Genomic DNA, 27,102 nt, shown 5'->3' with positions numbered 1-27,102 from the left:
CCCCCCCTGGGCAGGATGGGGGATGCAATCACCTCCTATTGAGAGACAAATTCATCCCGATCTTGTGGGTTGGTTGTTTTTTTTTTAATGTTTCCAGTAAAACCAAAGCATTTGAGAGTTCAAACTCTTGCCTGTGGCGCTTGTTGGGCGAGGCTGAGGATTTGAAATCAGCTCTAGAGAGGGTAAAAAGCAAAGCAAACCTAGTCAAGGGAAATAAAGAGCAAAGCTTGCAGCAGGATCGTTTCTCCAGGCGGGTGAAAGCTTCAGCAGAGCTCAGCCCCCTCTGCACTGCAGAAGATGGAGCCGAGCAAGGGGACAAGAACCAGGGACAACTACAAAGCCAGGGTGGGAGCATCCATCCCATCCCCTTGGCAGCTGGGGGCCCATGGGCTGTGTGCATGCAACAAAAAAACTTCCCTGATGCCTCCAAGGCTGGTTCTGTGCTGCTGGGAAGGGCAGCATGTGGTGCAGCCTCTGCGTGCATCCCCCTTTCCTTTGGGAGCTGCCAGGAGCCAACTCCATGGTGACCTTTGGGAAGATGCCAGCAGAGCACAGAGCCAGGGGCCAAATGCAGCCCTGGTGTTGGTGTCCCCATCAGTGAGCTTACACCACACCACTGAGCAGGTACTGGGAGCAGCCCAGAGAAGACACAAACTGCACAGACAAAGCAGCTGAGGGCAAAACCAATTATCAAATCCTTTTTCCTTCTCCTTCAAATTCAGCAGCTACACACAGCACGGATCCACATTCCAACTGCATTGCCTTTGGGAATTTCTTATCCCCTGGGACACACCATGGTAATCTCACCCCAGTTAAGCTTCATGGGGCTGCAAGGCATCCCCAGGTTTCCTTTGTTTCAAACCCACCCAAAAACTGGGACTTGTCTGTCCTGACACATCCTGAGGGACAGAGTCAGCCTGGGGAGGATCCACCCTCCCCACCTTCCACACAACCACTGCACACCGAGACAGCACCATGAGCAAAACCAAAGCAGGCACTGCTCATTTCTCCCTCCCCAGGCTTCATTTTTTCAAAGAGCCTCAGGTGCCAATTACCAGTGAAGGCAACAGAAGTTGGTGCTTCTGCTCCCCTTGAACCTTGGAGCCACAATGAAGCATTTTGCCAAAACAGGACCTGAAGCAAGGAAAAACAGGATGGAGGGATGAGCCTGTGCTTGCCAAGAGGGGAAGAACACGCCTGGAAACCCCCTGGGTACGGCCAACAATTTCATAGTGCAGAAAAACCCTGCAGCAGGGAGAGCATCCATGGAGTGAGGCTGGGAGATGGCCCTGGGCCCCCTGCTCCTTCCCCCATAGACCCCATGAGTGCTCCCACCCCAGCACCAGCTCCCCAGGACACAGCCAAGGTGCCACCCACCAGAGCAGGGTCAGAGACAGCAAGAGATGGGAGAGATGGCAGGTTTGGAAGCTACAGATGTATTAACAGTAGAGTTTTTTAAAAAAATCATTTCCAGGTGGTGTGAAACTACATTCTGGGGGAAAGGGTTTCCAGCAAAGTAAAAAAAAAAATGAAACCACTTCATTTGCAGTCAAGCAAACCACTGTTTTCAGGGAGATTAAGCCATGGAGAAGAATTATTGCTGTAGTGGTACCGCATCATTTAGAAAACGCAGGAACAAAATCTTTACACTTTCTGGAATCTCTTTCTCCTCCTCCCCTCTAATTTAACCCAAATTTGCTTGATAAGTTCACTGCAGACATTTGCCCAGTTCTCCCAGCAGCCCCTGGGGCCAGCCTGGCATCTTTCTTCTCTCCTCCCTGGCACCCCCTCAGTAAAATCCCTTCACACGTTTGTTGTCGGGGTCAAACGGGGACTTGGTGTGTGCCTGGGCAGGGTAGGTCACTCCCATCCTCTCCAGCTCGTAGCTGCCGTTCCTCACAAAATCCAGGGTGACCTGAAAGGGCAGCAGAGAGATGGTGAAACCCCCCAGGAGGCTCCAGAGAGAGAGAGAGAGAGCAGCTCTGGGTGGCTGGGAGAGAGAGATGGAAGAGGGAAAGAAAAGAAGGTCCTAGGGGGAACAACCACTGCAAGGAGAAAACGGGGTCCCTGGGGGCTGAGGGGACAACTGGAAAACAAAAACCACGGCTTGTGAGTCTTGTGCTGATGCAGGATTAAAAGCTGAGGCAAGAAAGATGAACGCAGGAGGAGATGGAGTGCTCTGTGTGTGCAGAAGGGTCCTTGGGGATGTCATTCCCAGCCCTCTGTCCCCACGTGGGGTCCCTGGCCTCTGCCTACAGCTTCCTGCTTAATGAGGGCATCTGATTCACTACCCAGGAGTCTCCCAGGGTTAATTAAGAACCTGCTGCACTCCCATTGGCCATGGCTCCCTATGACAGACATTTTCACCACTGCAATTAAATATATTTGGTAGCAATTAACATCCGAGGCAGCACTTCAGCCAGAGAGCATCACCCCAGCCCTGCAGAGCCACAGCTGGTGACACCAACCTTGCCGTGGAGCTTCAGCATCCCCCTCCCTCCAGCCCCCCCATGCAGGGCAAGCATGGGGGGAGCTGCCCCATTGAGATCCCAAGGCAAGAGTGGGGTTGCCGATGGCTTCAAACCCAAACAAGTGCCACGTAACCCCCCCTGGCAAGCCCCTGCAGTGGGGAAGGAGGTGCAGCCATCCCGGGGGGGCTGGTGGGAGCAGGCAGGGGTCTGTACTCACGGGGCCCCCCGTGGGGTCACGGATGTAGCCATAGGCGATGGTTTTGTCGATGGCAAATCCAAAGTCTGCCCGACGGACGTGCCCGACCACCTGGCCATTCCTCCAGACTGCCTCCAGGCCAAACATCGGCACCTTCCTGCCAGGAGAAGGCAGAGACCTTCAGCAAAGCCCCGGAAGGGAGAAGGGTTTGGGGAGAACCAGACCCCAGCTCTGCCCAGGGACAACCCCCATGCCCACAGATCCATCAACCTCCCCACCCCAAGCCCCTCCAGCCCCCTTGCCCAAACCTCCCACTGCCCCGGGTGACATAAAATGAACCCACTCCCCCTCACGCTGCTTCCAGCTCCCCATTAAACATCCAGCAGGGAATTCACAGGGGGGATTCAAATTAGAGATGGAATTAGAGCATGGAAAACAGCCGAGCCGGCTTGCAGCGGGGCTCCACGTGCAGGGCTGGATGGGGAGCTGGAGCTGGAGCTGGAACTCAACTCACTCCTCAGTGGTGAAGCAGATCAGACGTCGGAAGATGCCTCTGGATTTTTGAGCCTCCAGAGCCTCCCGGCCCAGAAAGGGGATGCTGGACTTGAGCTTGCAGGTGAAGGCCAAGCCTGCTTCCAGGGGGGTATCGTCGGGGCGCAGGTCTGAGTGCCAGTGCCTGTACCCTGCAGAGAGCAAGCACGGGTCACCCAGCTTCTCCCTGCCGTGGCTGCAAGCCCAGGGTGAGCAGCAGCAGGAGAAGTTTTCCTTCCCCTAGCAGCAACCAACCAGCACATGCCCAGGTGGCATCCTGGCTTCTATCAGCACTGGTGTGGCCAGCAGGACCAGGGCAGGGATTGTCCCCCTGTGTTGAGGACACACCTGAGGTCACACCTTGAAGGCTGGGTTCTGTTGTGGAGCCTTGTGACAAGAAGGACATTAAGGGGCTGGAAAAGGGCAAAGGAGGTGGGGAAGGGTTTGGAGCACAAGTCTCCTGAGGAGAGGCTGAGGGACCTGGGGATGCTCAGCTTGGAGCAAAGGATGCTGAGGAGAGACCTTCTAACTCCCTGCAACTGCCTGGAAAGAGGGGTCAGCATCTTTTCCCAAGTAAGAAGTGACAGAACAAGAAGGAATGGCCTCAAGTTGTGCCAGAGGAGGTTTAGGTTGGATATAGGAAACAATTTCTTGGTTGTCAGGCCCTGGCTCAGGCTGCCCAAGGCAGTGGTGGAGTCCCCATCCCTGGAGGGATTTCAAAGCTGCGTAGATGTGATGCTGGGGGTTTATTGGTGGCCTTGGCAGTATGGGATTAATGGTTGGACTTCATCTTCAAGGTCTTTTCCAACCCAAATTATTCAATGAGATCAAGACATCCTCCCTGCATCTTGCACAGGATTCACTAACCCTGCACAAAGCACCCTCAGGAGGAGCCCATGCTGGGGAAGCCTCAGCTCTGAGCCCGGTTGCATCTCTGCCTCCAAGACCTCCAGTCCCACCAACCCACCCATAAAGCTGGAAAAACCCACAGGTGCTGTCTCCCTGGCCGGAGGGCACAGCAGGGAGTGGGGCTGTAAGGGAACCGTGGAACCTTTCTCAGTGCTGAGGCTGTCGATGGCTCTGTAGCCCGCGTTGGCGATGCCGTGCCTGGCACCCGCTCCCATCACTGCCCTGTAGACCTTCAGGCAGTCTGCCCTGGGCACGTGCAGCTCCCAGCCCATCTCACCAACAAATGACAACCTCATGGCACGGACCTGAAATGCAAGAGGCCAAACACCCCCCCTGTGAATGGAGCTGGGCTGTGGGACACAGATCACAGGGGGAGGAAGGTCTGGGAAGGAGGTGTCAGCACCCTGCTGTGGGGAGGGCATTTCTCTGCTGTCCTTAGTGCACAAAGCCAGACACGGGCTGAATTCCTCATCTCTGGACAGCCTAAGTTTGGTACCTCCAAGCCAGATACCATCAGTGCCCAGGAGGGATGGCCAATGGGTTGAGGTGTCTGCCTTCAGCATCCTCCAGTCACCCACCCACCCACCCACCCCAGTGCTTTCACACCAGCCAGGCTGGGGTTAGATGGGATGCTCTGGCTCCAGCCAGGCTTTTGTCTCCCTCTGCTGATCCATCGACTCCAGACCAAAGGCCAGAGGCATCCCCAGAGCAGCCCATCAGATGGGGAAGCTGGTCCCCACCAGGACTCTCCTGCTTTGGGGCACTTTGTGGATGCTGTCTCCTGGGCATGTCCCTGACTTGGGACCATGATGCCGTGGCAGAGGCACCCAAAGGCCCTACACCCCCAGGCAGGCTGAGCCCAGCATCCCAACCCACATCCTGCTCACCCCAGAGGGATGCTCAGGCTCCTCCAGTGGAGGTGATGCCCCAGAGCATTGCTGTCTGCTGCCAAATCAGCTCCACACCAACAGCTTGAAGCTTCCAAGAAGAGTGAGCAGATCAGCACAGGGATTTGGTGCTTCCCAGGGGAATCCTCATCCCTGGAGCAATACCTGGGAGCACAGACCTCCTGTCTGCCCTGCCCGTGTCCCCTGAGTCCTCCCCAGGCAAGGCTTGCCTGCATCCTCCTCTTGTCCCTACTGAAACCATCTGCATTCCCAAAGCTTTCCAGGCTGACTGGGGCCACCCTGACTTGGGCACCTTCCCTGGAGATGCCCCTTGGGTCTGAGCTGCCTTTCCCTTTGCTTCATCCCTTCATCCCTGCTTCCTCCCCCACAAAACCCCTCTGGCTCATCCCTTTGGATGCACATCTACTGCAAACACCTTACTTGCCTTGGAAGAGAGATTAACTCAGGAGTTTCACACCAGATTGTGATCTGCCATCTTAACAAAGCAATTTTCAGCTGGGATGAGATTTCCAGGCTGGTTCTGCTGGCCAAGCACGCTCAGCAGCTTTGGGGCTCTCTTGCCCCCATTGGGGCAGAAGCTGCAGCTTGCTGTTTGCTGAGCAATTACTGCAGCCAGGAGCTGGGGCTGGACTGTGCTCTCTAATCCTGGTATGAACCACAGCAATCAGCAGCAGCTGCTGCCTGGAACAGGCAGGAGAGATACCAAAGGGGTACTTGGGCTCTCTGCTGTGAGGATGGGCAGCAGATGGTGACTGAGAACCCAAATCCATCCTCGCTTTTCCCAGCACCCCCAGGCTCTGCTGGCACTGCAACAATAACATCCTCAAGCTGAGTTCAAGGCAGCTTTTAAGACACCTTCACTTTTACAATAGAAGTAAAGGGGGGGTGGGGAAAAATGCCAGAGGAATTGGGAATGTATTTGGAGCATCCTGACAAGAAGCCATGCGGGGAGCCCATCCATCCATCCATCCATCCATCCATCCATCCATCCATCCATCCACCCATCCATCCATCCATCCATCCACCTATCCACCCATCCACCCTTCAGTCCCCACCACACAGGCACCAGGGGTTTGGAAAGCTTTTTTTTTTCCACACAAAAGGTGTCATCTAATTAGGCAACAGTCAGAGACCAAGCCTCTGCAGCCAGCTCCCATCCTCACAGCAGCAGATGCTCTGGGGACTGAGAGGCAACTTGCTGGCTCATTAACCCTGCCTACCACTCCACAGTCAGCCCTGCAGCTAAAGTGCATTTTCCTGCCTTTTACTTTCAGGAGCAAGTTACTTCTGGGAGAAACTTCCCCTCAATCTACCCCTGCTCCAGGGGAGCCAGCATCCCAGCAAGAGGGGTGATGAGGTGAGCACTGCACCTTAAAAAAGGGCATCCTAGGGAAATTGGGGTGCCAGTCATTGGCTTTGCACAGCCAGGCTGGGGTTGGGGTTGCAGCCAGGTGTGTGCCCCAGGCAGGGGTCTGCATCCCCTCCTGGAGAGCCACAGGGATGTCAAGGGCTGGGCTCAGCTGCTCCTGCCAGCTTCCCACTGAATTTCCCCTGGGAACAGGTTTTTCTGATAGATTTCAACCAGAGCTCCGCAATAGCATCAGTTCCTAGATCTGTGAGCAGCAATTCAAAAGCATTTTAAGTCTTCTAGAAAATGAAAACCTGAGCTTTACCCTGCATCCAGCAGTGGCATTCAAAGGGGGACCTCTCTCTGCTGTTCAGTACAATGAGAGACACTAAATATAAACTCACAAACCAATCCGTAATTTCCAGAGTCATTAACTCTGCTGGAACTCTGCTTTCATTCCAGCTGATTTTGTTCAACTACTGAGTTAATGCAGGAAAATCTCAGTGATAACTTTTTAAAGATGTTGGGTTCAGTTTAATCCCCCTGGAAGGTGATAATATCAGTGAAGGCTTCAGCCTGCTGCCCAGAGAAACCTTCCTATTCTAATTCCAGCGTGGGGTGCCAGGGCATTTACACCCAAAAGAAGCCACAAAACCCCTACCAGTTTTTTCTCCCTTGCAGGACCAGATTATTTTTTATAAACTTGAAGCAAAATGCAAAGAAACTAATCACAAGCTTAAAATCAGAAACCTTTATTCAACTTTCCTAGGGGATAAGTAGATTATTAGGTGATGTTATCTGTTTGCCACCAACAGGGCAGGGCAGGATATGGGGAGGATTATAACTCATTAATATGCAATCCTGCAAGCATGGATTGGTTTTCAGGTGCCCCCAAGGGACACCAGACACAGTGTAGGTGTTGGCACCTGGAGCATGGTGATGGTTTGGAGGATTCATCTGTGTTGGGCAAACTCCATGGCTGGGTTCAGCCACCCCAAACCCTGGACAGGCTCTTGCTCACAAATCAAGTAGCCTTGACTCGATCTCCCAGCCCCCTGCATTCAGCTTGAAGCCACTTCCAAATGAAATTCCAAATAAAAAGTGGCCACAAGAAGCTTAACCCAGTTCCCCTCACCCCCAGCTTGCCTCTGGCTCCCTGTTTCCCTGCTGCTTTTTATAAGATTCACCTCTACACCTTCACCCCCTTCATCTCCCAGCAGACACCAGCCCGAGAGGTCCCTCCTGCCAGTGGCTCCTGGAGGATGGAGAGAGATGCCCTGGGATTGCTGCCTGCCCAGATTGCCCATGGGAAGGCTCTCCCCCTTCTCCCAAAGGGATGGCTTTTTGCAACAGAAGGGATGTTACAGCAAGAGGAAACTGAGGCAGAGCTTCTCAGGCAAACTTGGCAAAAGTTTTTCCCCCAAACCAAAACCTGCCAGCAACAGGGCTCTCCAGAATGCTTCTCTTTCAACAAAATGACATTTTTGTGGTCACCAGCTCTCCTCTTTTGGGTGTTTTAAGGCACTTTTTCTCTCTGCCCTGAACCAGGCGAGATGGAGGAGTCCAACCAAGCAGACAAAGCTGCAAAAAACCTCACAGCAACCCCTGGGGACTGCTCCACAGCAAAGACACCAAACCACTTCAGGCTGAGCCTTCCCCCCTCAACACCTCCAAGCCATGCCACACAATGCCTGAAACCCATCCCTGGGGGATCCCCCACCCAGAGCTCCCCACCAGGCACCCATTGCCCCAAAAAGGGTGACCACGAGGGGCTCAGCCTGAGCACTCCCATTTCTGCACTTTTCTGGCATAACTGCTGGCACCAGCCCTCAAATCTGGGCAAAACACGGATGATCTGGGCTTGTATGGAAAGATTAAGGTTGTCAGACGTCTCCTGTGATCAAATATTCCAGCTCCACAGGCAGCCCAGCCCCTGCCACCAGGACTTGAGATGCTTTACATGAAATCATCCCTATTTTTTTATGAATAAGGAGGAAAGGAAGGGGATCTAAAATGTCAAATAAATCTCTTTATCACCAGTACTCGCCCCTAAGCCGTGGGAGGTGTTTCTTGTTCCTCTGACAGCTCTGCAAAGCCCTAAATCACCACGTCCCTTCCCCAAGCTCAGCCTGGATACTGCCAGAAGGACCAGGAGAACCAGCTGGCACTTTGCAATAAAAGAGAGAGGAAAACACCTCAGTTTGGGGCTTTTTCCAACAAGAAACCCAAGTGCAGCAAAACGAAGTTCCCTAGACAGGATGCCTGGCTGGGCAGGTGCTGGCCCCAGGGAGCCAGAGGTCCCTGTCCTACCTTGCATCCTGCAGCTGTGGTGAGTTTGTGGGTGGAGAAGGGGAAGGCTTGGTTGCTGAGGTCGGTGTCCAGCACTTCTTGGAGGACAACCCGGCTGTGGGGAAACAGCAAGAGGTCCCAGTGAGAGGAGGGAGCTTGCCAGCATCCTCTGAAGGTCCTTCCTAAAACTTGCCTGCTCCTCTTGCTGGCAGGACAGACCTCTCCCTGGCAAGGGGAGCTGATGGGGGTGATTTGCCCTCCTGTGACAGCCTTGGTGGAAATGCCAGGTTTCCAGAAAACAGAGCATCACTCCAGCCACACCACCTGCTGGTGCCATGGGGCTCATCCACACCCCAGCCTACACTGGGGGCACCCCTCCCACCCAGCCCTCCAGCCCTCCCTTGAGGCTCAGGGTGGAAGGAGGGGGCTGGGACCCAGACCCACCTCAGGGGGCCCTGGATGCTCATCATTCCCAGATCCTCCGAGCAGTCCAGAAGTTTGCACTGGAGCTTCATGTCCTGCAGCACGGTGCTGATGTGTGACCAGTTGTGCTGAGCCACTGCCCCACCAATAGCCAGGTAGTAGCCATCCCCTGCAAGACAACCCCCCCAGCAGCCTTCCAGCCTCCAGAGCATTGCCCTGGGGGTGATGCCCAGCTCAGCTCCAAGCTGGTTTTGCTCTCCAGAAGCTGAGCTGTAGCCCTGAACCTCTCTGGTTTGCACAGCCCAAGGGGGAACACCAAGAAAATGAGGGGTTTAAAGAGTGCTGGAGGAAATTCAGGAGGAATTCCACCTCACTGTTAATCCTAGGTGTTAATCCTGGTGGAAAAACCGCCAGGAGTAGGGTTTGAGAGCTGATTAATATGTGATCAATCTTCCCTCTGTCTTTCCTGCCACTACAGAATTGCTCTCTGATAACCTGTCATAAGGATAATAAGTGCAGCCACCTACTGTAATTGGAAAAATAGACTTGGCTGCCTTTATACTCCTCCATCACCTGCTGAACCCTGCAGCTCTGCCATCCCCTCCCCATCACCCTCCTGCCCCTGCCCCAGCTGAGAGGGATGCAGGATTGTCCCACAGGGATGGGAGAGCTCACTGGTACCCAACCCACAGCACCCACTCCCCTTGCTGGGGGCTGCACTGCCATGGGGCCAAGCAGCAAATCTGAGGGTGACACTGGATGGGGACAGGGCTCTGCAGGCACTGGGCATCCCACTGCAAACCTCCCTTGTGGTGGCAGCTGCTGGAGCTGAGCTGAGCTGAACATCCCCTCCTCTGCTGCTGCCTAATGCCATTTCTGCCTTCTGGGCTGGCTGCTCTGCTCCCTTTCAATTCCTCTTTATTGCAGCTGATAAGGACTTAGGAAGAGGTCAGAGCTGCCAGGCAGGGCTAGACAAACCCAATAAGAGAGCAGGGCCCGGGGGACAAGGGACATAATCAAGTTACAGGGACCGTGGGACAGAGGTGGAAAAAGCCAGGCAGCAGCCATTAGGTAAATGCAATCACCCCACAGCCCCCGAGCATGGCTGGGATGGAGGAGATGGAAGAGATGGAGGAGATGCTGCTGGGACTTGGAGTGAAGCTCCCAACACAGCTTCCCAGGCTGGAAAAGTCTTTGTGTGCACTGACACAGCTGAGAAAGGCAGCAGGAGAGGTTGGGAGCTGACCAAACCCAGCCACTGGGGAAACCCCCCCCAGCTCCTGCATCCCCAGGCTTGGGGCTTTTACCTTGGAAGTTGGGGGCCAGGGGGGAGCCCGTGTCCCCAGGGCTGATCCTGCTGACAGTCAGGTCACTCTCCACACCACCACGCTGGTTCAGCATGCAGGTGTAGGTGGTGGAGCCTGGGGGAAGGAGATGGGCACAACAGCCCCAGCAAGAGGGAGAGGGGGAAGTTGCTCCTCATCTCAACATCACCAGGGGCCTGGGGGTGCCCTGACCCACCCTGGGTATCCCAGCACCAGGGAGAGGGACAGGAGCTGGTTTTTTCCCCAGTGAGGAGCTTGAAGCTGCATCCCTGGAAATGCCAGAAGCTGCCAACCAGCCCTGGGAGCTTCTCCCTGTGTGAGCCGTGGCTGGTGAGGGTTTGCTCCTCTGCCCATCACATCTCCAAGTGGGAGTCACAGAGGGCCAGAGAACACCCCTCCCAGTGCAAATGGGAGCAGAACCCAGTGAGGAGAAGGAACGCAGTCCCTCTCACATTTCCCATACCCTCTGCAGAAGCAGGATTTAAAAGAAAAGTCAGCTCAGGTCCCCCTCCCTGGCTTTGTTCTGGTGTAAGATGTGATTTCCCAGGGCAGTGGGAGCTGAAATTGAGGGGGGCTGAGCCAGTACCTGGTGCTTTGCTCACGTCAGCACTGAACAACCAGTTTGCTGCTTTTGTTGCTTCAGGTCCCACCAGGTAGAATTTCCCAAAATAAGACATGTCAAAGAGAGCCAGGGCGTTCCTGCACGTTAAGCATTCATTCCTGATCTAAAATTAAAGCAAAGGCAGAGCTGCAGTCGAGCTGTGTTCTCCCTCCACAACAGGAGGCAGGTACTGGAACTGGTTGTGTAAGGAAAAACAATACCAGGACACTTGCCTGGTGCCTGGGAAGGCTGAAAGGCTTCAAAACACTCCCACAAAAATCAGGTATTAAACAGAGCAGTTCTGAAAGGCCTTTCTGTATGCTCAGCCCCACTCTTCTTGCCACTAACACAGTAAACTATCAATAATAATATTATTATCAATAATAATAGCTACATTTTATGACACTGGGTCTCAAAACTGGTCTCCACTCTTTCCCTCGAGATGAAACATCATTTCTATCAATCTTTCTGCAACACTTTCCCCAGTTTTGGACAGTTTTGCTTTCCCCCCCCCCCCACCTGAACCTCACCAGCTCCACACAACCACCTCCAGATGTGCCCAGAGGTTTTGGCTGGGTGCACTCACGATGTGATGGTGGGGAGGGAAGTCAAAGGTGTAGTCGTCCCCCAGGAGCTGGGTATAGGTGTAGTCCCTGTGCTGCTCACGGCCGTAGGCCCCGTAGTAATCGTAATGCAGGACCTGGGGAGGGGGAAGGGAGAGGAGAGGGCAGTGAGGAGGAGGAGGAGGGCATGAGGCTGAAGTCCAGGGTATCCTGCCAGACACATCCCCATCTTCTCAGGAGAGCAGTGAGGTCATGCAGGACCTGCCACCAGTGCTGGGGCCTCAACCAGAATCCCTGCCCATGGTGATGGGTGCCCACCCCAACATCCCTGCCCTGCCCATGGTCATGGGTGCCCACCTCAACATCCCTGCACCCCAGGGTGATGTGATCCCATCCCAATATCCCTTCTCATGGTGATGGGATCCCACCCCAACATCCCTGCCCATGGTGATGGGATCCCACCCCAACATCCCTGCCCTGCCCATGGTGATGGGTGCCCAGCCAGCAACGTTGCCCACTGCTCTTTGCTCTCCAGAAGTGAGAGCAGTGCCTGCTGTTTGGAAGCACTGCAGGCAGATGTTGCCTGGAGCAGTGGGACAGACAGACACCCCCAGCACACACAGCCACATCTCCCTCTTAATTGAATTAATGAATTAGAGCCCGATGGCTTTTATGGGTGAATTTTAGGGACATGCACCTGCTTGTGGCACATTGCACACCCTACAGATGCAGGAAAAATCTCGCATGTGTCAGGCACAACCAAACCCCCCCCCACCAGGCTGAACACCCCCAAACTTTGTGCCATGCTTACTGGGGCTGCTCCCCTGGGGCTGAACCAGCCAGGTCTCTCCCAGCCATGTCTCTCCTGGAAAACACAGCCCTGCTGTAGCAGCTCCTACACAGGCAAATCCAGAGAAATGGGAACAAATGGTTAGGAAAAAAAAAAAAACAACAAAAAAAACCCAAACCACCACCTTTTTGCTGCTTTTTGAGCAGTGCCCAGGCTGCCCTCTGTGAGTTCATGCCTGAGACTGGACTTGTGACCCTTTGGCTTGGGCTATCAAAGCTCTGTGGTTTGTCTTCTGAAACAGTGCCAAACCCCAGCTACCTGCACATTTCTCTCCCCACCCAGAAAGGTGTTTGCCCCAACAGCCAGGCCAGCAGCTCAGTTTATTTCTCATTATCCTACCCTGATTTGATTGGTAATCAATTAAACTAACTTCCCCAAGTTTGTTTTGACCACATTGGTAATTGGTGAGTGGTCTCTCCTTGCCCCTACCCTGACCCAGGAGCATTTTGTTGTATTCTTTCCGCTGTCCAGCTGAGCAATGATGGAGCAGCCTTGGTGGGCACCCAGCATCCACCAAAGGTTGGGCTACAATGCAAGGATTATAGACTGAGAGATGCTCCATCCAGAAAGCAAGATGCCTCCTGATGTTTACAAGGAGTAATTGTGTAATAACATTCAAGATTTAGAGATGGAAACCTTCTCATTCTTCCTCTGTGCTCCCAGGAAAATCTCTCTGCACACAATTAATTAGGGCTCCATTAAGATATTTTTGTTTGGTGCCTCGGTTCAGAAAAGAATAGATAGTGTGGAGTGTTTCAGAAATGAATCAGTGCCTATTTATAAAGCACAGCACATGTGCTGGAGCTGCATGTATAAATACCAGGCTGTCAGTCAAAAGGGCATCACTTATTAGATGTGCTATTAAAAAATAAATTGCATCCTCAGTGACAGAAAACAACTGAGCTGTCAACCAGACACTGGGGGACAGTGGGGAGGGATGTCTGGGTTACTGCTTCAGCCTCTGCTCTCCATCAGGAGAGGAATGGGGTGAGATTAAACAGCAGTGAGCAGAAATGGGCTCAAGAAAGAGGGCTGCTCCTGCCTGGGGAGGCACTGGGTGACCCCAAGCATCTCAGGAGTACTGGGTGATTCTGGGGGGCTCTGAGCTGCACTTGTTGCAATGCTGCTGATGATGCAGTGAACCCCTGGAAACTGCTGTTTGTTTGGTCTTTTTTTTTTTTTTTTATCTCAAACGCTGCATCTTGAAAGTGTTCACTGATGGAGATTCATGCAGGGAAGCAGCTGGAAAAGGTGGGAGCAGAAGGGAGCCCTGGCTGGCAGCTCCAGGGAACAAAACCAGCAGGGACCCAGGGGGTGCTGGCAAAACCACCAAGGTGGAGGCACAGCTGCCCCAGGTTCTTCCCACACCCAGCCAACATTTTGGGGAGGAAAAACTGCTGCTGAGATGCAAATGAGGTGTGGGGAGGCAGGGGCAGGAGATCAGAGGGGGCATCCAGCATCCCACCACCTCACCACTGCCCCCAGGCCAGGCTGGCAGGGCAGGAAATAATCCTCTGAGCCCTTCTTTCTGCTTTTCCCTCACCCAGCAACCATCACCATCCTCCAAAGCCGTATCTGCTGAACCAAATAGTACAGGATTGCATAGCAGCTCAACCACTGAACTGTCTGTGGCCCCAGAGAGCTTTGGGATTCAGCAGGGAGCTTCCCAGGATGGTGGGAGCAGGGACACAGGGTGGTGCTTGGGAGTGTGATATGGCTGTGGCCACTCTCTGCCACCTCTTTAATTTTTATTTTTTTTTCCCTGCAAGGATGCTGAGGCTCTCCCCCAGCTTCTGGAGCAGCAGCCCAGGGTGCAGGTCCTCACCTCGTGCAGTGGGTCCTTCCTCATGTTGCGTCCTGCCAGGGGCTCATCGTGGGGAAAGACAACAGAGTAATTCTTGGCATAGGACTCGTGGCTCCTCTCCCGGATCCAGAGGTTGTTGTTGGTCAGGGAACAGGGAAACCTCCTGGAAAGCAAGGAGAAAGCAGCAGCCTGGTGAGCCCAGGGGGTGCCTCCTGCCCTGGGCATGGACTTCTCAGGCAGAGTCAGATGGGATGCAGCCTCCAGCCCTGCTCCAGCCACATCTACACCCAAAAAACTGAGAGCTGAATACAGCCCTGCTGGAAGAGGAAAAAAATAAAAGATTAAGAGGAGATTTGAGGTTAATTCTGTTCCACTTCAGCTTGGGGCCAGCATCAGAGCACACCTCACCTGGGCTTAAGCATTGCCCTGATGATGGAAAGAGCCCTGGACATTCCTTACATTTTTTATCCAATTCTCCCTAGGCTGAAATATAAATAAAACCCGAAGCATTTTAAGTTTGCTTGATGTGTTTTCATCTTTCAAACAGAAAAGATCCTTGAAGAAATGTGCCAGCTCAGCATGCACTGGGGTTGTTATCACCAGAGGGCTTCACAGAGGGCTTCCCTGGGTTCTGGTGGCACCTTTTCCAGGGCTGGAGAAGGGGAGGCAGGCAGCAGGCAAGACAAAATGTCATTTGTAAGGTCTTTAAAAAATATATTTTCATCTTCCCTCCCTGCTGCATGGGTGCTGGGGAGAGGCAGGCACTGGGGCTGAGCCCTGCAGCAGAGCAAGTGATGCAAGTGATGCAAATGATGCTCTCCAAAAGCAGACTTGGGCTGGCAGCTGCCTCTTCTGCCAGCACAGGACAGGGACAGGCAGCTGGTGACACCTGGCATGTCACCAGTATGTCACTGGCACCCCCAGCTGCCCCATCAGCCCCAGCCCCTTCACTGCTGTGCTGAATTATTGACAGCAGCAAGAGGAGCAACAGCTGCCAGATGAAGTATTTACAAGTGTTTTGAGAGGATAAATATTTAAATGTGAGGAAGAGGGAGTTATTAAAAGAGGAGCAGAGTAATTGCCACCAAAGAAAAAAAAACAAAAAACCAAAGCACCGATTTGATGATGGGGCAGATGGGATACAGGGATGCTGAGGAAATCCCAAGGCAAGGGCTGGAAAGCCCCTGGCTGCTGCCTGAGCAGGGCTGGGGTCCCCAGGATGGCTGAGATTGTGCCAACCACCCCACTCAAGGGTGCTGTGGTGCCTGCCCAGCCAGGGATTTCTCCTTCCCAGGCTGGGCCCATGGTTCCAGGGCTGCTGGAGGCATCTCCAGGCCCCCCTGCAGGAACCAGCACGCCTGCCCTCTCCTCCCAGCCTCAGCCTTGGGGTGTTTATTCCCAGCTCTGCCACAAACTCAACGTGATGTTAAAAGCTTTGTCCCCGACAAGTTGGCTGCTGCCCCTGGCAGCCCTATAAGAAAGCCCAAACCCAATCAAATATAATTAAGCAAGTCGAAAGCAATTACAGAGCCAACATCTGCACAATCAAAGCCAGCAGCCCGCGTCGTGCTGCAGAGGGGGGGAAGCTGATCTTCCTCCTGTTGAAACCATCATCCCGATTATTAACTTAGAGGATTAGGCACGGCACTAATTGAACAACAACAAAACCCAAACCTAATTACCCTGTCCCTTCCCATCACTGCAATCTCCTCCTGTCTGATGGAAGCAGTTGTGGGATGAGGCAAATGAGATAAAGCCCATGTGTAAATTCATTAAAGCCATTGAGCATAATTGATTCCAGCTCCTCAGAGGGACACAGGCTGGGATCCAGATGCTGCCTGGACACCCACCCCCCGTGCCAGCACCCAGCCCTGCCTCGAAGCCCATCCCCAAGAAGCACCCCAGGATGAGGGGGATGAGGGAAGGAGCCAGGGGGTGGCCAGGAGGTGCTGTGGGGACTTGCCTGATGTCATAGCCAAACATGTCCTTCTCTGGCCGGCCGTGGATGATCCAGTGAGCCAGCTCCCTCCCACAGCCACCTCCCAGCATCATCCCTGGGGAAGGGAGAGAGAAGGAGCCCAGGATGGGATCAGGAGGCCAGGTGTGGCTGGGGGTGCCAGGCTCTGCCCAAGGTGGGATCCCATGGAGTCTCCCTCACCAGCACTGTTGAAGCCACAGCCAAGGAAGAAGCCTCGGACCTCTGGAGCTTCCCCCATGAGTGGCTTGTGGTCAGCTGTGAATGACTCTGCAAGACAAAGAGAGGGGTTTGCCAGAAAGGCCAAGGCAGGGATTTTGTGGATCCACTTGGAGAGCAGGGTTAAGAGAGGTTGATGGGGCCAGAGCTGGACCAAGATTGAACATTTCCCAGAATCTCAGCATGGGAATCTCTCACCTGCACCAATCCACAGGGAAGGCTGCCTTGGGCTGGAATGCCCAGCACCATGCAGAGGGCTTGTGCAGGCTCCTGAGCCAATATACACGTGTATGTATCCATACATTTGCTTCAGAAGCTCACACCAGTGCACACACACACACAAATATCTATACATCCGTATCTGCAGTGGCACTGCCAGTGGCAGGGCAGGCACTGGTGACACAGGGCAGCTCCTTTCCAGCTCTTAGTGTTGCACGATCTGCCCTGAACTCTCAAGAGCCTGGGCTGGGGGTACCTGTGCCCCCCACACCTTCCCCAGGGAGCTCAGCATTAGGGTTCAGACTGAAACAGAGTGAAGCAGAATAAATCCCCAGCCATGAGGTGCACGAGGTGCTGCCAGGGCTGAAGCAGCCTCCTTCCTTCTCCCAACCCCCTGTCTCAGGGCTGCACAGACCTGCTTGCTGCCTTGTCAACATCGGGCCATATTTCCTGATGATGGCCACATTCACCTTCATTGATTCCTACTGGGAAATGCCAGGAATGGCTCCTTTGTTCAGCTGCAGGATTGCTGCTGATGCTGCCCAAGGCTCCTGTGCTGATGATGTCTCACGCTACCAGCTCCTGCTCCCCATTCAGCTACCAAACATGGTCCCTGGGCAAATCCCCACCAGGGAGGACAGAGCAAACCTTTCAGAGGTGGGAAATCCTCCCCCTGCTTTTGCAGTGGCTCATCCATCCCTGTGGAAGGAGAGCAGGGAGCCAGGGCTCACTTTGGTCCTTCCCACCCCCATCTTTCTCCCTGCAATGCCCAGCTCATTCCCCACAGTCTGTGCTCAGGAGGAGGCATGAGGAGAGTCAGAAGATTATTCCATGCCAATATTCCTCTACCAACACACCAAGCTGCAAATTCAGAGCAGTAAATGGAGCAACACCCAGAGCACCTCCAGCTGACTTTGCACTGGGTCGGATGCTGAGTGCTCACACGAGACCTTGGCTGTGGGGCTGGGACCACCAGCAGGAGTAAAAACACCTTAAACCACCCCAGTTTTGGTCTGCTTTTGTCCCCTGTGCCTGCAGTAGCCGTTCTGGTGGTGAAATATTTACCAAGCAGCAGAAAGGACAAGCATTTGCCATTTGCTTCAGCCCGACGTGACTCAGCTGTCAGGAGCCAGCCCACTGCTGGTTTAAATCACAGCACAGCAGAGGAGGAGCACTGACCCCTTGGAAATTCCATTCCTGTTCTACAAGTAGCAGACACAGATCTGTAAGGAGCCAGCTCCCCACTGGCTCTGCTTACACCACAGTTTCATCAACCCAGGGCCAAGGTCTCCCCCTTGTACATGTCATGTTTGATCTGCCCAGGGCAGCAGACGTGCCCTACTTTCCCCTTGTACAGCAGCACTGCTCCCTCCCCCAGGGCTTGAGGGTTTCCCTTTAAGCTCTTCAGAAAAAAAAAAAAAAGAAAAAAAAAAAAAGGGATTTTTAATGTTTTTTTGCTTTGCTTTCCTTTGTTTTAGGATGGGGTTTCCAAGGGTGGTGTCACCTCCAGCTGCCACTTGGGCCATCCTGCAGAGATGCTCTGCTTTCTAACTCCACACCTGACAGCCTGGGCTGTAAATCTGGATCAATCAAACAGCATCAGCTCCGGAGTAAAAATAATAACCTAACACTTGGAAAAACAGCAGCCACTTCTTGGAAAAATCTGCCCCTTAATTCCCCATTTCAGTGGCTGTAGCAAGGGCTGGAAATCTGTGCTAGCACCAAGGCAAAGCCTGGGATGCCACCTCTCGGAAGATGACACTGTTGCAGCCAGACTCTAGGATGTTCAGAGAGCTTTTCTTCTCCCCAGGATATGAAGTTTCCCCCTTGTCTCCAGCAAGACCCCTGGAGCAGGGAAGTCCCAGCAGAGTCCCATTACCTGGCCCACAGACAGTGGATTTAATGCCCGTTTGCTCCAGCACTGGCACTCTGTTGATGGCACCTTCAATGTGCTGCATGAAAACATCCCAGTCCAAATCAAAGAGGCCAAAAGCAAATTTTTCAGATACCTGAAGGATGGAAACAGGAATCAGGACACAGAGTGCAGCTGGTGGTGTGAGAATGTCTGAGCTCTGGCAGCCTTGGAGAGCATAGGAAACGGAGGCTGCTTTGTGGGTTCCGCTTTCTTTGGGTTTTCATGAACAGCCAAGCCAAAGATCTGGGAGGGAGCCCCAGTTAACACATCTGCAGCTGGATAAAGGGATGATGCAGCAGGGCATGGACTGCACAGCGGCCTCTAAATCCCCCCATCCCATCCCATCCCATCCCATCCCATCCCATCCCATCCCATCCCTTCTCATTCCTCTTGCCTCTGCATCTCTACCCCTTGGAAAGACCCAAAGGGAAGATCTGTCCTGTGCCTTCCCTATCAGCAGGGCAGAATTTGGTACCCACGGGAGCCAAGGTCTGAGGCCCTCACACCTGTACCCACCCCTCTGAGGTGGGTTCTCTGGAAACCTTTCTCATCCCCCCCAAAAAAAACCTCCTGGCTCTGCTCACCTCCTCCCAGAAGATGGGGTTTGACTCATATCCACCCACGGAGAGGGCATCGCCTTGGAGACGGAGATAGACTGAGGCATCATGATCCCGAACGTTTGGCATGTTCTGAAAACCAGGGAGGGGGGAGAGGGGGCTGCAAGACCCCAGCATCACCCTGGCTGTGCCCCACTGAGGCTGACAGGGGTGACCTGGGGGATCCAGGGTGACCCCAGCACCTGGGAGCAGCGGTGGCTCTGTGGATGTTCCCACAGCCCTGAAATGTGGATGTCTGTGTCACCCCAAGAGGAAGGGACCCACAGCAGCTCAGGCAGCCCCCGGGCAGAGCAGGGGGGTACAGCACCCCCCAGCACCACGCCTGAGCCCTGGCACCCAGCTGGCAGCCAAGTCTGGCACAAATCCTGCTTGGTTAGCAATGGGCAGGAGCTGGGCCATGGATGCACTGGGAGCTCGGTTCTCTGGCTGCTCCTCTATGGCATGGGAAGCACCAGGGATGCTCTGGGAAGCAGGAACAGGCACTGCCATGGATGCCAGCTTGGAAAGGACTCATCCTGCCACCTACCTCTGCAGGAGGATGCAGCAGAGCAAGCTGCAGGCAGGAGAGTGCAAAGAACGAGGGATTTGTTCTTGTGAATAATGGATGGAGAAAGACTCAGCTGGCTTGGCAGGGCTGGTGTAGGGCCTGCTGGGTCTCATCTTGGGAAGTGGCACCCAAGGGGATTAACAGGAGGCAGCGGGGTCTGTGAGCTGCAGCCTCTTCTCTGGAAAGTCTCTATCACACCCTGCTCGTGCAGCCCAACTGAGTTCCTGGGGTATCCCCATAATCACTGACACCAGAACTTCTTAAAATGAGGCCCAGGCAAGAGAGACACAGAGTGTGTCACTGGGGTGGAAATGACATCACGTGTCACCCCCAAAGCTCTGAGAGAATGAAGTCTCCTTCCACTCCTGAAAAATTCTCCGCAGCCAAATGGCAGGAATAGATTTCCTGGGATGGTTTAGAAATGTTTGGAGAGCTACACCTCTGCCTGCCCAGGCTTGTTCAGAGAGTGTTTGGCATCTTTATGGATGATGCTATCAGACAGCAAACACACCAGAGACCCTGTAATAATTCTACACAGGTGGAAGGAAAAAAGGAAAAAAGAAAAAAAAGGAAAAAGGAAAAAGGAAAAAAAAAGGAAAAAGGAAAAAAAAAAGGAAAAAGGAAAAAAAAAGGAAAAAGGAAAAAAAAAGGAAAAAGGAAAAGGGAAAAAAAAGGAAAAAGGAAAAATTACCCTGTTGGTCAGAACCTTGTTAAAAATTAACTTTGACTCTTTTAAAGGCAGCCTGACAGCCCTGCTAAGAGGAAGAGCTCCTGCTGTGTGTTCACTTCTTGCAGAGCTTGGCCTGGAAGGCAGGAATATGGGGGAGGGGGCATCCTGCAGGTCTGAAGGTGCTGGGGGTTGCTGCCCCATCTCCCCCCAGCTCAGGCAGGGGGCAGGAGCCAGCTCTGCCCTCGGGAGCAGGGCAGGGACTGACCTGGATGCCCTCGATGCGTTCGGTCACCACGTAGGCGTGATGCATCGCCACCAGTGGCACGTGGACACCTGCCAGCCGGCCCAGGGCTGGTGCCCACACACCTGTGGAGACACCAACCCCATCCTCAGCTCTTCCCCATCCTCCAAAGACCAGCAGTGAGCCAGGGGCATCGGCCACAGGCCCCCCACCCGCCCCTGCTGCACCCCCCTACCCGCACAGTTCACCACGCAGGGAGTCTGGATGGTCCCATGGGCTGTCTGCACAGCGTGCACCCTCTTCACCCCAAAATCATCAGTTCTGACCTGGATGCTGGTGACCGGGCAGTTCTCAATGATCTGATGGCAGAGGAAAGGCAGCAGAGTCATGGCAGGGGCACAGAAGGACATCCTGATATCCAATTCCCAAATCTGGGAGAGGTGCATCCAAGCCCTGGCCATCTCCCTTCCCCGACACTGATCCCTGGTACTCCAGGTGAAGCCCCTGCTCCGTGCACCCACACCTCCAGAGGGGTTTTATTATCCACACACACACATGAGCAAAGCAAGGCACCAAGGCCAGGCCTGCAGTCCCTGCCTCAAGGAGTGGATTGTGTTATCTGACCCTAAAACCTCCACTCTCCCAAGGACCCTGCCTTGGATTGCTCCTAAAGGCCTTTCTTCCCTCTTGTGCTTTCCCCAGTCCTCATGGCTCCTGCCAGCTTTGTCACTGTGACCTGAAGATGCCAACATCTCCCTTGGGCAAAGACCTGACTGTGCAGGAGCAGCTCAGCTCCAGTGGGAAAGGTGGAGATGGGGAATGCAGAGGATGAACTCATCTCCCCGGGTCAACAGGCATTAATGAGCAGTCACTAATTAGGAAGTACCGTAGCGCCTCTGGCAGCTGCTGCTCTGGCAAGGGTGGAGCAGGTCCCAGCTGGATCCATGGTGCCATCCTTGGGGACGTACAAGGTGCCATACAGGTCATCAGTGTTCATCAGGGGGTAGAGGTCCTTGGTCTGTGAGGGGGTCAGGACGTAGGACTCCACTCCATAAACCTTCCCCAGCTGCCAACCAGAAAAAAAAACAGGAGCTCAAGCAGGTGGCAAAAGTTTGCTCATCACTTGCTCGAGGAGGGGAGTCCCAGGACACGTTTATCCCCCAGGGATAAACTGCAGGGACTGCAGATAACAGCAGGGAAACTGCTGCCCCAAGACAAGCCCTAAATCCAGCAGTGGGGTGGGATTTTCTCCATAGATTCCCAGAATATGGTCCTGTATTCCCATGCCAGCTTCCCACACAGCTGGAAAAAATGATGCTGCCACTATCAGAAAGGGCAAAAATCCACGGCTGGATTTTATTTTCCCAAATTTTGCCAGCGTTTTTCAGCATCCTCCCAGAGGCTGCCTTGGAAGAAGCACAACCCAGGCCACACAGAGCTCTCTGGGTGGAACAGGACACGGTGACACCCGGGGACCCCCTCAGCGCTGCTCCCACGGGCAGGAGACAAACTCCCCCTCCTGCAGCCCCCCCGGGGCACCCCCCAGGGGTTTCTCCTCCTCCTTACCGACATCAGCCTCTTGTACTCATCCAGGCGCTGCCTGTTGGAGGCGATGAAGAGCCCCCCGTTCTCCACCCAGCCCGAGTCCAGCCCCGTCTCTGCCGGCAGCTCCCGGCTGACCACATCCCGGGTGTGGGCCAGCAGCTCCACTTCCACATCGCTGGGACGCAGCTGCCACAGCAGACCTGGGGACACGCACACGACATAGCCCTTGGGGGGGACAAAGGCTCTGCCACCCCTCATCATCCCAGGTGGGATGCAGGGAGGTCCCGCTGGGTCCCTCACACCCTGCTCCGTCTCCTGCTCCATCTCGTGGTGACCCGGGAGCGCTACAAACCCTTGATTTATCTTTTTAAATGAATGGGAAAAAAAGGTTTCTGGAGCAAACCACCCCGTAAGAGACCACCCTTCCCAAAATGCTTACTGGATTTATGTCTTCTAGCTCCCCACCACCCCTGCCAAAGAAAAGTGGATTAAAGGAGAAAGAACAAGGGTGGAAATAAACTGGTTCATTCTCCCATGATCATGTAAAACTTTTTCTTTAGAAAAAAAAAAAAAAAAAAAAAAAAAAAGAAGGAAATTTGGTAGGGGGATGTTTTCCTAATAAAATGTTATGCCAAAAGGAAAAAAAAAACCCTGAAAACCTCTACATTTAAAGCCCAAACTCTGCAGCCCCTGTGGAGCCAGCCTTCACAATGAATCCCAAGCCCTGGATTCCCACCCCCTGTGCCCCCCCAGAGGGAACACCTCACCAGCTGTATGCCAAGTGGTGCCCGAGGTCAGACGGTCCCTCTCCAGCAGCACGACGCTGGTGACCCCCAGCTTGGCCAGGTGGTAGGTGGTCTGGCAGCCCAGGCTGCCCCCCCCAATCACCACCACCTCGGCTGAGGCTGGGGGGGGCTGGCAGGGCTCCCTGCTCCCAGACCCTTCCTCCTTCAGTGTCTTCTGGTAGGGGACACTTTTCCTGGTGGTGGGGCCCACGGCACTGCTGAAGGGCCGGGGGCTTCTCCAGGGTGGCAGGAGGTGTGGGGGGGTGACTGCCCGCAGGACACAGCTCAAGTAGGACATCTCCACCTGCAAATCCCAAATCCACCCTGCTGGCACGGGTAGCAGACTCCCAGCCAGCCCAGGGGCTCAGCACCACTTCAGAAATACTCAAGACCTATTTTCCAAGCCCTGGAAGGGTTCAAGGCCGGGCTTTATGGAGCTTGGAGCAACCTGGTCCAGTGGGGAGTGTTTCTGTCCACGCAGGGGGAGTGGAACTGGGTGATCTTAAGGTCAAAACTCCCATCAGTCGGTGAGTCTGTGATTCTGTGAGCATCTCAGGGGCTGAACAGCTCAAGGGGCTGTGCTGAGCCCTGGGCATGTCCCAGAGCCAGCTGCTGGGACCTCATTCCAGCCAGCAAACTGGCTGGAGGGGCCCCACTTGCAAAAGAGGCTTGGAAACACACAGGGCAGGGCAACACCTCTGCTTGCTCACGCCTGCAGAAACCCGCTTTGTTCTTTTTTTTCTTTTTTTTTTTTTTTTTCCCTTGCATTCAAGGAGCCCGTTCGGACACAATGAAGGCACAAGGTTTGCTCCCTATCACAGGAAGACACTTGGGGTAGGGGGGGAGGATGGGACCTTTCCTGCCCGCAGCCCCCTGCACCCAGTGCTGCTGGCTGGGGCTTGCCCTGGGCACAGGGATTTGGGGTGCTGCAGGGTCCCACAGATGTGCACCAACCCTCCCAACGTGAGCCACGGATTGGGGCCGGGCGGGGGTGCTACCCTAGAGCCCACCCCACCGACAGCCCCATATTTGCTGCCACGTGGCCTCAGGAAGCCCCATTTGTCCCCCGTGTGTCCCTTTGCTGTCCCCTCCCAGCTGCAAATTCCCACTCGGGAAATCCCGCGACACCCACAGCACTTTTTGGGACAGCCCGGGGCAGGTTCTCAGCACCCCACTCACCGGGCAGGCTCTCTCTGGGCTGCTTTCCTCCCACCACGATGGCTGTGGGGCCCCTGCCTTCCTCCGATGCTCTCCTCCTCCTCCTCCTCCTCCTCTTCCGTCGTCCCTTCGGCCCCTGCTGCAAAAAAAAAAAACCAAACATTAACCAGCACCGGAGCCGAGTGAAATCAGCCCGGGCAGCTGGGATATAGAGGCTTACCTCTTTCTTACCCCTTCTTCTGGCTCTCCACAAGGGATTAAAGTCAAGCAGAATGGAGAAATTTAAAAGAGGGAGGAAAATGCTGTTGTTTTTTTTTTTCTTTTTCCCCGGCTCAGTGCCGAGCAGCGAACAAACAGCCCAGCGGGGACTCGCAGCCACCCGGGCTGGCTCGGGGCTGGCTGGAGCTCTCAGCTGGATGCCAGAGAGCAAACACGGAGGGGAAAAGCACCATCTGACCCTCCTGCCGGCGTTCCCAGCAGTTTTAAGAGCAGAATTTAAAAAAAATTACCGCATTCCCTAAGCCCGACCCAGAGAGCTCAAAGCAAAAGGCGGGAAAAAAACCCCAACCAAACAAAAATTAATTTAGACGGGGTAGGAAAGTAAGTGTTTGATTTAGATCTCTCGGTCTGAAGGTTTATTGTTGCTCCTGCCCCTGAAATGAGGGCCTGTTGGGGCAGGATATGCGGGAGATGCAAGGTCTGGAGAGGCGGCTCCGAAGGGTCTGGATCAGATCATCGAATCCTAGAATGGGCTGGGTTGGAAGGGACCTCAGAGCTCATCAAGTCCAACCCTTGCTCCACTCCCCCCGTGGTTCCCAGCCCATGGCACTGAGTGCCACATCCAGGCTCTTTGGAAATATCTCCAGGGATGGAGAATCCACCCCTTCCCTGGGCAGCCCATTCCAATGGCTGATCACCCTCTCCAGAAAGAAATTCTTTCTAATGTCCAACCTAAACCTCCCCTGGCACAACTTGAGACCTCTTGTGCCCTCTTGTCTTGCTGAGAGTTGCCTGGGAAAAGAGCCCAACCCCCCCCTGGCTCCAACCTCCTTTCAGGGAGTTGGAGAGAGTGATGAGGTCTCCCCTGAGCCTCCTCTTCTCCAGCCTCAACACCCCCAGCTCCCTCAGCCCTTCCTCACAGGACTTGTGCTGGATCCCTTCCCAGCCTCCTTGCTCTTCTCTGGACCTGCTCCAGCACCTCAATCTCCTTCCTGAGCTGAGGGGCCCAGAACTGGACACAGGACTCAAGCTGTGGCCTCCCCAGGGCTGAGCACAGGGGCAGAATCCCTTCCCTGGACCTGCTGGCCACGCTGTTCCTGAGCCAGCCCAGGATGCCATTGGCCTTCTTGGCCACCTGGGCACACTGCTGGCTCCTGTTCAGATATTTCTGGGAAGCAGAGGTCGGGGTGGAGCTGGGGTCTGGCAGGCAGCTGGGGGGGGGTTTGGGGTTCAAGCAGCATCATATTGGCTCTGGTGTCCCCCGTGGGATGGTGTTCTGGGGGCTTTGGGCATTCAACAGCATCATTATCCTGGGAAGTGCCCTCTGCACCTCTGCTCTTGCACCCAGAACACACCCTGGGACCCACTCTGCATCCAGATTCTCCCAGTTGGGGTAGAAACAGAAGGTTTTGCTTATCCCAGTGTTGCCCACTCTCTCGGGCAGTGTTTCTCTCCTCCCACAGATAAAATCAGTTTCTGAGTTTTAAAGAGAGCACCCCAATTCCTGCAGCCTTCTCCCCAAACTAATTGCTAAAACAACTGCAAAGATGCAAACAAGCCTGAACTCCTGCTTGCAGTGGGGTGTTTCTGTTTGAAAGGCCAGAACCATTTCATCAGCATGCACTAATTACAAATAAGACCTTTGGGTTAGAGCAGACTTAAACCCAGCCCAGCCCAAGCGTGCACTCAGCAGCCTGAGCCCTGACACAGGGGCTTTAATCCCTCCAAGCTCTGGAACCCTGATGCAACCTCCAGAGCAGGAATGAGGGTGGTTATTTTTTTTTTTTTTTTTTTTTTTTTTTTTTTTTTTTTTGATGGTCAGTCCAAGGTAGAAGGAGCCCAAACCACTCTATTTTTTTCCTTCTGTTTCTTAGATTCGTAATAAAAGAGCACAGTGGTTTGCATGCACCAGCTGGATGTTTTCTAGGTCAGGGAAGATGTTAGAGATAATGCAGGAATGAAGGAGCCAGGTGTGCAGCAGAACTGCAGCTGATCAGGGCATGGACACAGCTGCAGGCATCTGCAGTCCCATCCCCATCCCCATCCCACCACAGCCTGGATGGCCACGTGCTCTTGGCAACCTCCTGCCTCAGTTTCCCCTGAATGAGGGCACAGCAGTTTGGACCCTTGTTTCAGGGTGCTGGACAGTCCTGAGTTCTTGCACCCAGCTGACAGGTGACATGGACCAGCTGAGGTGGCAGAGAGGTGGCCAGGAGCTGGGTGGCTGTCACCCTGCAGCACCGAGCGGGAGCTGCTGTTTGCAGAGAGGAAATGCAACCCCCCCACCACTGTGTTGGCTCAGAAGCAGAGGGGAGCTGCACCCCAGCCAGCCCAGCTCAGGTGGGAGGTGATGTCAGCAGCTGCTGGGGGGAAAAAACAGCGATAAACTAATAAAAAAGAAAACCAGTGTCTGGTTCATCCCCCTCCTGGGGGTGGCCAGGGCCGAAGGCAGCTGTGCTGACCATGGCTGGAGATTTATTCTCCTGTTAATGCCCCAGGGAGTTCTGCTCCTGCTCCGGTTACACAGCCAGGGCAAGGCAAATAAATGCCCCGTTTATCCCCGAGGCGCCAGCCCTTGCCTGGGTGCCAAGCCCAGGGAGGTTTGGCCCGGGAGCTGAGCAGAACCAGCTGTCCCGGAACCCGGGCTGCAAGGGTTGGATGTCACCAGCTGCCACCAACCAGCCAGCCCCTGGGGGTGGGCAGGGATGTCCCCGGAGCCAGGACCTTGCATGGCAGAAGTTTTGCATTTATTTTCCCTTGCAGCCATCAGTCGA

General features: G+C 54.3%; 1 protein-coding gene across 4 annotated transcripts; it reads right to left on the bottom strand.

The window, feature by feature from the left end:
* Positions 1 to 66: 66 nt before the first annotated feature.
* Positions 67 to 24,563, bottom strand: SARDH (sarcosine dehydrogenase). 4 transcript variants are annotated; one of them, XM_071766046.1, is made up of 22 exons: positions 24,330 to 24,563; positions 24,131 to 24,248; positions 22,934 to 23,255; positions 22,188 to 22,366; positions 21,508 to 21,687; positions 20,857 to 20,980; positions 20,646 to 20,746; positions 19,131 to 19,235; positions 18,511 to 18,640; positions 16,377 to 16,463; positions 16,182 to 16,272; positions 14,240 to 14,381; positions 12,376 to 12,459; positions 11,588 to 11,701; positions 10,987 to 11,125; positions 10,383 to 10,496; positions 9,097 to 9,244; positions 8,674 to 8,767; positions 4,250 to 4,412; positions 3,182 to 3,350; positions 2,689 to 2,824; positions 67 to 1,915 (listed from the first exon to the last, which is right to left on the bottom strand). In XM_071766046.1, exons 3-22 carry the CDS (start codon positions 23,247 to 23,249, stop codon positions 1,790 to 1,792), a joined length of 2,742 nt encoding a protein of 913 aa, XP_071622147.1. In that variant the 5' UTR covers positions 23,250 to 23,255; positions 24,131 to 24,248; positions 24,330 to 24,563; the 3' UTR covers positions 67 to 1,789. The 4 variants fall into 4 exon arrangements, with proteins under 4 accessions (XP_071622147.1, XP_071622149.1, XP_071622150.1 ...); XM_071766048.1 differs by having other exon boundaries at positions 24,131 to 24,245; XM_071766049.1 differs by having other exon boundaries at positions 24,131 to 24,245; positions 24,341 to 24,563.
* Positions 24,564 to 27,102: the final 2,539 nt, after the last annotated feature.

The sequence above is a fragment of the Heliangelus exortis genome, chromosome 22 (assembly GCF_036169615.1).
Source record: "Heliangelus exortis chromosome 22, bHelExo1.hap1, whole genome shotgun sequence".
Classification (NCBI taxonomy): domain Eukaryota; kingdom Metazoa; phylum Chordata; class Aves; order Apodiformes; family Trochilidae; genus Heliangelus; species Heliangelus exortis.
The sequence above is the reverse complement of the archived record's forward strand: the minus strand, read 5'-3'. Positions and strand labels throughout refer to the sequence as shown.

What these genes read in the sequence shown, in the direction of transcription:
- SARDH (XM_071766046.1), bottom strand. Translation starts at nt 23,249, where the DNA reads ATGTCCTACTTGAGCTGTGTCCTGCGGGCAGTCACCCCCCCACACCTC. An exon ending in ATCCACTGTCTGTGGGCCAG is followed by an intron (nt 16,464 to 18,510) that starts GTAATGGGACTC and finishes TTTGTCTTGCAG; the next exon opens with AGTCATTCACAGCTGACCAC. An exon ending in CCACAGCTGCAGGATGCAAG is followed by an intron (nt 4,413 to 8,673) that starts GTAGGACAGGGA and finishes CTTGCATTTCAG; the next exon opens with GTCCGTGCCATGAGGTTGTC.